Consider the following 10,129-nt stretch of genomic DNA (forward strand, 5'->3'; position numbering starts at 1 on the left):
CAGCTACCACCACAGCACCAACCACAGGCCCAGCCCCAGCTACCACCACAGCACCAACCACAGGCCCAGCCCCAGCTACCACCACAGCACCAACCACAGGCCCAGCCACAGCACCAACCACAAGCCCAGCCCCAACTCCAACCTCAACTCCATCCACAGGCTCAGCCACTGCAACACATTCCGACACCTCAGCCACCTGCTATGTCATCATCAGCTGGTGAGTATGTCAGCAATTTTATCATCTCAGTGTAAATACACTTGAACTAGTTTGCCATAATTTGTATTGTTGTCATTATTTCTTATTAACTCCATATTTGTTTTTGTCATTACTTCTTTTTGCTTTATTGCAATTCTTAAGTCTGTCATGGTCGTTGTCTGTTACTGCATCTGTCACCATCATCAGTTTTGATAATCATTATGTTTATTGCTAATTTCCTTTGTCATTTTTTTTTTAATTAATATTTTTGTGACTCTGATGATGGTCTTAACCATTGTCATTGATTTGTCCAATGCATTTCACTTACTGTCATCAAAACTAGATTTACATAAATGCATGTGTAATTGGGAATGCATAATGTTCGACTTCCCACTCTAGTGTTATTTCTGGAATGGCAGTTGTCATATTTTGCATGGAACAGCTGCCTGTGAAATTCTAAGCAAACTGACAACAATTGCACTATGCATTTACTGAGCTGGACAAAGTCTTCAAAAGAGTCTGTCTTATATTCTTTAGTTTTGGGCTGTTAAGGAAAATGGGTGTAGATGCATCATTTGTAAGAGCCATTTACTAATTTGAAGGTACTGTAAACAAGGTTAGAATTAGTAGCAAGGTGAGTGAGGAATTTAATGTACAGGTAGGTGTTAGCCAGGGCTCTGTGATCACTCCCCTACTATTCATTATAGTTGCTGAATCAATAATGCAGGAGTTTAAGACCTTTTGAACTTTTATATGTTAACATCCTTTTTATTTCAAAATCTGTTTCAAATGCTGCAAAAAAAAAATGAAACCGGATGTTCTAAAAAAGATTCTAATGGTTTAATCAAAGGCCTAACTGTTTGAATACCCAAAGGCTTGAATACCCAATACCAAAGTCTAATTAGTAAGAGACACCACAAATTCATATGAATAACTGAGATGTTTGATATAGAAGATTAAGTAGGTAGTCCATTTAATATGCATTGCAATCACTAGATTCATTAAAATGTGTAGAGGGATTTCTGGCAGGCTAACAAGGTCCACCTGTGTTTTTGAAATCTTGGTTCAGAGAATGAATGCTATAAACAGCTCAGATGACTCAGCAACTGCAGTATATTAGTTTCTGATATCTAGGTGTCTTAATCAGTGTTGTTAGTAGAAAATATAGCAGCTAAAGTACATAGAGATGATGGGTGAAAAATAATTTGGTTGTGTTTTTTTTTTTTGCAATTGATACTTTCCCCATCACTTTCTACGTTTTCTAGTGTAAAAAAAAAAAATATTTGTAATGTAGACTGTGTGTGAGAATCTTACAATATATGAGAGTGAAAGAGGTGGGGGAAATATTAAGACAAATGGATTGAGCATGTTTTTTTTTTATCCATTCATCAAAGTAATGTCTGTGACAATTTACTTTTTGAATTGTTTAAAAAATTAAATACATATCAAATAATTTTTAATATTTTCTTTTTAGGTCTACAACCACCAGGTTTACCTCCACAAATTCCTAACCAATGGAAGCAAAATCAGCCACAAGCTCCTTCACAACAGACGTGGATACCCAACCAATCATATGGTGGTCTAAGTCACCAACAAGTGACAGGTCAGCCCCAACCAGGACAGATTATCTCCTCTAGATTTCAATCGCCAGCAGTACCCCAAAGTTCTCCTCAACACACTTATAACCAAACACCCTCTCAAGAAATGACAGCTAATCAACAGATCCTTGCAGGATCTTCACATCAAACTCCCTTCTCTCAATCTTTCCCAGTTCAAGCAGCAAAACCAACTATTCTTGATCATTCTCAGCAGATGGCTACAGCTAGAATGCCAGCACCTGTTCAACAAAATCAAGCTACACAGCAGCAATTACAATCAGGAACCTCACAGATCCAGCCACCTTCTACTCAAAGCTCTTTTCAGCAGCAACAGAATACAATGGGGGTAATGCAATCACATCCAAATCAAGGAATGACTGGAGTTTCTACAGTACAACCACAACAGCAACAACAGGATCTGAATTTCCAACAGAAACTTTCTACAAATCTGGCACCACTTTCACAGCAACATCTACCTGGTATGACTGCACAGGTTCCACCATTGCAACAGCAACAAATGCAACCTGGAATAACACCCAGCCATCCCCAGCAACATGTTGCACAACAAGGGGTACTACCAAGACAGCCAACACAACAGAGTAACCCGAATATGTTACAGAACCAATCTCAGCAACATATTACATCTGGAACATCACAAGGCCATCTACAACCTGCTCACACTCAACAAGTTACTTCTGGCCAACAACAGAGCAACCGTCAACAAATGGCTACAAGCTCAGTTCAAGGACCTTCTTCTCAACAGCAGTCTGGCAATCAGATTCTTTCTGATGTCAGTGGAGGACATCTTCAGCAACCACTATCTCAGTACACTCCACCTTCATCCACTATCATTACATCAGCTGATCTAAATGTCACTATCCAACCACAATTTACAACAGTTCAAAACTCAAACATTCAAACTTCTGGCCCAGGCCAACCATCACCTCAACACACTTTCAAGCAGTCTGTGACCACATCTCAATCTCTACCAGCAACACAAGGCTCTTCACATATCCTAAATCCTCCCAAACTAAGTCGTCAATGGTCTGGATCAACTGTTTCATCTCTGGATGATATTCTGTCTTCTAGTCCTGAAAACGTACGAGAGACAACAATAGCAGACATTGTTCTTACACCTAAAGTACTTACACCACAAGAAATTCAACAGCAAAAAGAGGAGGCCATCAAAAACAATGCAATGAAACTAGCTCAGAAACAAGATCCCTACCAGGACAAAGAAACTCTTGATAAATTTGTGATAGAAGTAGAGAAATTTGAGAAAGTTGTTCAAGGACTTTCTAAACCTACCCTAAATGGACCAAGTCCTCTTGACTCTATTTGGAAAGTAATTATCTCTTTATTCTTAAATCTTTTTACATTTTGATATTATCATATAATAGGAAAGCATTTTTTATATGGTAAATATTATGCATATTGATCAGATATTGATTTGCTTGACAGATGAGATTATAATTAAGTTCACTCCAGTCTATTACTACTTCCTATAGAATTGAATCAAAGATATTGAAAAAATTGACTACAGCAAGATTTAAATTCAGAAAAGTTTGGTATCAAATTAATTATAGTAAATTATTTACGCCTCTGTTCTGTTTTATTGATTATGTATTATTTTATGTGATTAATTGATTTCAGTTTTAAATATTTAGCTCTTTTTGAGTACAGCAAAATACCAGATATCTTGGTCCTTATTCATTTCCTTATGGTTCAGTGTCCTAAGATTGGCCTTCAATACTTTGCCACATGCCTTCTTGGGTTTCCGCCTTCCACTAATTCCATCCACTTTGAATGATTGGCCTTTCTTTATGCAGCTGCCTACACCCATCCTCATCACATGACCAAACCAATGCAGTCTTCTGTCTTGCATACTGTATCTAATTCCTCTTATGCCTAACTTTTCTTCCAATACACCTGCACTCTGTTGCACAAGTACACCAGAGCATACTAGCACCATTCCTCTCTAGCTTTCACATATCCTCTGCAACCACCATCTCTATCACCACCACCATTACCAACACCATTAATACTACTCCCTCCACTCAGTATACAATAAACAAATGTCTGGTATCATTGTTCCAATGAACTTATCATCACATACCAGCACGATCATCATCACCACACCACCACCCTCACCACAACCAACTGCATCTATTAACACCAGTCACCATCACCTCCATCTTTGTTGTTGTAATTAAGAAATTGCATAATAAGCATCACCTGATATAAAGTCAAGAATAAACTGAACAGTTTTTGGTTGACATGTCCACCTCTTAGTGTTGCCTTGCTGTGTATTTTAATAAATCATCTACTGTCGGCCTGTCTTGCAGCTCTCTCTCTCTCTCTCTCTCTCTCTGTCTTACGCACACACACACACACACACACACACACACACACACACACACACACACACACGTAAATAGTCACCCCATATAACATCGTCTTATCTTTATTTCAACTTGAAAAATATATATATTTTTTATTAATTGACGTATGGTTCAGTTTCTATATGTGACTGTTTAATCATGCTGCATGTGAAACAAGCCTTAGAACTGTCCAAATTTCAAAGAGGCTGTATTGTTAGTCAATCTGAAGGTGGACTTTGCCAGCGTAAAATTACAAAACCTTGGGATCCCACTTTCTGCAGTTGATAGTGATTGTGCAATTAATTCACCAGAGTGGGGAAGGAGTCCACATCAACCAGGGCCCTCTAACAGGACCCTTCTCTTTACTAAGTGTGAGGATAATCCTTGTTGCAAGGCCACTGACATAGCAAGTTGATGTCAGTCCCAGAACAGCTGTCAGGTATCTCTACAAACTTGGCTACTATGGAAGAGCAGCAAGAAGGAAGCCACTTCTTTGACAACCCAATATCAAATGAAGAAATTGGGCCAGTGAGATGGTGGAGAGACCACTAGCATTTTGGGACACTGTCATATTCTCTGGTTAGTCCAGATTTGCTGTATTTTCTGACAGTGATTGAGTGTGGGTTTGGAGACTCTGTGGTTAAGAATTTGATGTGAAAAGATTGCAGCCAACAATGAAACATGGTGACTATTCTGTCATGGTCTGGGGAGCAATTTGGAGTATTGGTTGATCAGAGCTGGTGGAATGTGAGGGAAACAAACTCAAATGTGCCCATATTGCAGAAGGGATTCCTCCCAATCTTCTCTAGTGGTGAAGTGATTGAAGAAGACACTTCATTTATGGAAGCTCCTTGTCGCATGGCTAAAAAGACTGATGATTGGTTGGAAGAGAATGGCATTAAGAAGCGTCCATGACCAAGCTAGTCATCAGATATGAATCCTATTGAATACCTGTGGGGCATAATGGACAGGACACTTCGTAAAAAGAACAGGAAAGTGTCCTCAAAGCCATATCTTTTGAGATATTACTGCATGAAACTTGGCAAGAAATTCCTGAAGAGAATATTTGTCATCTGATCAGTAGCATGCCGAGTAGGGTCCTCGCATTGAAAAATGTAAAGGGCATGTCTACTAAATATTACATATTTACATGATAATAATAAATAGTTTGAAAATATAATTTCAGATTTACATAAATTTTAACAATTATAAGGGTGTCTATTTACTTCTGTCGTATGTGTGTGGTCCACATCTCATCGCCATATAGTATTGCTGTTCATATACATGCATCATACAATCTTCCTTTGGAGTGAGAGAGAGAGAGAGAGAGAGACCTTTGGTTGCCAACGGTAGTAAAAGCTCTCTGAATTTTCTCTATCCTATTCTTATTCTAGTGGATGTAAATACACAACTTGTTGTTTGCATCTTCTCCATCTTTGTTTAACTTGTCTTGATTAGTTAAAATTGTGCTTTAGAGCTTAGACACCTTGCTATGACACATCTTGCTATAACTTATTTTATTGTATTCCCTGTGTAAAAATGCATTCTGCTGGTTATAGTCTTTGTAAAATATGCAATGGTTGAGCCAGTGAGAGAGCTTCTCTGTGGTTCTTTGATCTGCAAGAAATAGCAGCCAGATCTCCTTCAAATCACATTGTACAATTTTGGAAAATAGTCCATTTAGTCCAAGATGTATTGTTTGAGTAAAAATGGGATGGCCATGGTTGGAATGCCTTTGATCATTTCTCTGCTTCATCAAGGCTGAATTTGGACTAAACAACAATAACAACACATCATTGACTAATTAGATGCAAGATGTCTGTAGCTGTGAAAGATTATAATAATCCTCAACAATTAGCACCAATTTATACTTTTCATTTCTGAATCCTCTAATCCAGTGGTTCTTAACTGAGGTGGTAATACTCCCTTAGGGGTGTTTGTGAGTTCACAATTAGGAAGAAATGTCAAGGGGATACTATGAGGGTACTGAGTGTTTAGAGGGGGGTCATTGTTTTTCTTAGAAATAAGACATCTAAACCAAAGTACAACAATATTTAAAACTTATTTTCAAAATAGTCTTTGTCATAATTAAAATATGACATCATGTTATCAATGAGCAGAAACCTGACTGATAATTCACCAAGGTCCAATAGGATTTCATTATGTAAATCCCTGTCTTTAGTTGTTTCCATAAAAATTTAACAGGCAGGGCACTAATCCACACTGAAGAAAGACAGATGATGGATGAAATAGTTCAAGGAAATATGGATGATAAAACCACTGCACAAAATTTAGTTTGCCATTAAAATAACTTTCAAAGCATTCTTCAGTAAAATTAGGAAACTGGGCTACCAATTATTGAGTTACACTGATCTAAGCTAGCTATTTGAATGTAAATATGTTGTTTCTAATTAATAGTCACTCTTTTGGGTTCTATCACTGTTTTTGTTGTATAAAAAGAGACATTTCAATGAAAATTTTCCTGTAAGATGCCTTTTGGTTATAGGCTTTTATGAGAACGGTAGTAATGTGGTTTAATACAGTTAATTCTATAGTGTGATTGAAGTATATTCAGATATTGTTGTTGTCTATTTTATGTATTGGGTGACATCCTTTCTAATCAAACTGTTTCCAGGATGGAAATAACCTATACTTGCTAATCAGTAGTGTGATGCTGTTGTCAGATATCTAACATAAGTAGTAGTGTTCCAACATAGTATTTCATATTTTAGAATCTTCATGATTGATATCTTAGATTTAAAAAAAAAAGACTTTGTTACCAAAATGGAGAAAATGTAACAAACAGTTTAAAACAAAAACACCTATTATAAACTACTCCCATCAGTTGTTTGCTGCTGGGACACTACATCCTTCAAAATGTCCATGCTTCCTGATGTCCCCCCCACCTTTTTTTAAATGACTTAATTCACTTTCCACTTCCTGTGGATGTTCTATGTATACACTGTTCATGTTCTTTTGGTTACTTTTTCTGATGAGTTGTTTTGCACCTGAGCACTGTATACAATAAGTTCATTATTATTATAACTTAAGTTTGGTACTGATAATACAAAGACTCTATGAGAGTGTCACTTTGCATATCTTTCTGGCATTTCTCTGATTTATATTCCAGTGCCATATGAATAGATCAAAGGTATTGCCCAATTTGTAAATTACCTATAAAATCAAAAACGACCAATAATTTCATAAGACAACTCTATTAATACAACCATCACAAGACAGACTGAAAATGGTAAAGTGCTTTACCATTAATCATATTGAACCTCCTTTAAACATTTTAATCATCATCTTTTAATTCCCACTTTTCCATGCTTTTATGGGTTAGATGGAATTTGTTGAGGCACATTTTCTACAGTTTGATGCCCTTCCTGTCATCAACCTTCACATTTCCAAGTAAGGTAATATTTCCCCATAATCAGACAAGTTTTTCACGGAAGACAGGGAACAAACAAACATCAGTTGTATGATGGTGATGCTCATTTACAATCAACACATGACATCAAGACAGGGGTACACACATACAACAGGCTTCTTTCGGTTTCCATCTTCCAAATCCACTCAAGACTTTGATGGGTCTGAGGTTATAGTAGAAGATATGTGTCCAAGGTACCATGGTGCCATAGTGGGACTGAATGTGAGATTACATGTTTAAGAAACCAGCTTCTCAACCACTCGGCCATGTCTGCACCTGTACTTCATGCTCTTATATTTGTATCTATTTTGTTGTCAAAGCATAAGGCAGTAATGATTTCAGAATATCATTCTTTTAGTGATAGTTGCATTTAAAGATTAAGGATTTTTTGCTTGGTCTATAAATTTATAGGAAGCAAAGTAATATATAAAGTTCACATTTAAGGATATTAGTAGTATAAGTGGACTGAATTAGCTACAACCATGACTGGAACTGTACTATAGACTTTGCTTAACTTCTTATTCTTCATTTAAGGGGTTCTTGTCTCTCAATTGAGAAATCTAAAGTAGCACATCTCATTGCAGAAATTTGTGAAGGTTTTTTTATTTCAAAGTGCTACGTTCAAATTCTACCAAGGGCTACAAGAGATGAGATAGATAATATCAATAGTATTGTGTTATCCCATGATTAATAATAAATGGCACCTCAGAAACTCTTTCCAGATTTATAAGAACACCAAAGAGTACTTGTTAATACTTTTATGATCTTGTATTTATTTTTCATTTTTGTATTACTTTTCAAATTGCAGGAACTCTGTGATGAACAAGAAAAGGATAGCCGGAAACGGTCTATGGCTGCAGCTCGCTGTGATGCAATGAAAAATAGAGACCCAGATATTATGCCTTGTAAGCATGATTTCTCAATATACTACTTAAAATCCCTTAAGTAAATAGATGAGGTGCATGTCTTTTAACGGTCATATATTCTTACCTGTCAGTGGAGGCGCAATGGCCCAGTGGTTAGGGCAGCGGACTCACAGTTTCGATTCCCAGAACGGGCGTTGTGGGTGTTTATTGAGCGAAAACACCTAAAGCTCCACGAGGCTCCAGCAGGGGATGGTGGCAAACCCTGCTGTACTCTTTCACCACAACTTTCTCTCACTCTTACTTCCTGTTTCTGCTGTGCCTGTAATTCAAAGGGTCAGCCTTATCACACTGTTTCACGCTGAATATTCCTGAGAACTACATTAAGGGTACACGTGTCTGTGGAGTGCTCAGCCACTTGCATGTTAATTTCATGAGCAGGCTGTTCCGTTGATTGGATCAACAGAAACCCTCAACGTCGTAAGCGACGGAGTGCCAACAACAAACAAAATTCTTACCTGTCATATATATTATGCTGGTTCCTTTTCTTTTATAGCAAAGCATATTTGTCTATAAATTAAAGGACACCTAAAATATTTTTTAAGTTACTACATGTGACATTCCTTTCCATAACTGTCATCATCAACATTATTTAGGCATCAGCCTATGTTGTTTTATCTCTACTTTGATAACTTTCAGCCAGTATAGGCCTAGGCTATGTCTAACTTAATACCACCCACTAGGGTTTAACATCCTTAGACCTGAGATCATTGCTTCTTATGTGTTTCTTCATCTTCCATAATCGTGAATATTCTTCCATTGCAATTTTACAGTCAGCTGGTGACACGCACTTTACATCTCTCCTGTACACATCAACTGACTTGTGCTCATCATCATCTAACGTCCGCTTTCCATGCTGGCATGGATTGGATGGTTTGACTGATCTGGCAAGGTTTCTACAGCTGGATGCCCTTCCTAACACCAACCACTCCGAGAGTGTAGTGGGTGTTTTTTACGTGCGACTGGCATGGGAGCCAGTCAGGCGGCACTGGCAATGACCATGCTTGAATGGTTGTTTTATAAATTATCCAAATTCTTTGAATTCTTATTCAGAGACTTGTAAAACAAATCCTGGAGTTATTATATACAACCCTCAAACCATTTTAGAAACCAAGAAAGATTTGTGCTATTATCTGTTTACAGATAGTTTTGAGATGTTTAACACGAGCATACAATCTGAAGTGTACAATAAGCTAAATGCTTACTTTGTGTCTATATTCCCCTTTCCATCTATTGTATATTGCAAGTAGGCATTGCATTGTGCTGGATCTTAACTGTCCATGCTAGAAAGGAATTCCGAAAGAGATGTCATTAAATACATTCATCTCTTTACATGTTTTACACTGGGAAAGCTATGAGTACATCACTACATGATAATAAATGTTCATTCTGGAATTGTTATCAACTCTGAAGCTGTGTAGGCAGTTAAGGAACTCAGTACTGCATCAGTGATATAATACAAGCTAATACAAGCTGGATATATTATATAAACTAATTTTTTGATGTAAAGAAAGTAAGAATTCATAAAGATGTGTGTTGACACTTCAAATCAATTTCTGCTTGCTTTTTCAATTTATGCAAGTATAGGACCCCCCCCCCCC

General features: G+C 37.3%; 1 protein-coding gene across 2 annotated transcripts in view; it reads left to right on the forward strand.

Annotated features, from left to right (window-relative positions):
- Positions 1-10,129, forward strand: part of LOC106867958 (tyrosine-protein phosphatase non-receptor type 23) — a 108,264-nt gene that overhangs the window by 83,699 nt on the left and 14,436 nt on the right. For both annotated transcript variants that reach the window (XM_052969842.1, XM_052969843.1), the window contains 3 exons: positions 16-217; positions 1,671-3,139; positions 8,414-8,510. In XM_052969842.1, coding sequence (XP_052825802.1) covers positions 16-217; positions 1,671-3,139; positions 8,414-8,510 — 1,768 coding nt within the window. The remainder of the gene's footprint in view (positions 1-15; positions 218-1,670; positions 3,140-8,413; positions 8,511-10,129) is intronic.

The sequence above is a fragment of the Octopus bimaculoides genome, chromosome 1 (genome assembly GCF_001194135.2).
Source record: "Octopus bimaculoides isolate UCB-OBI-ISO-001 chromosome 1, ASM119413v2, whole genome shotgun sequence".
Taxonomy (NCBI): Eukaryota; Metazoa; Mollusca; class Cephalopoda; order Octopoda; family Octopodidae; genus Octopus; species Octopus bimaculoides.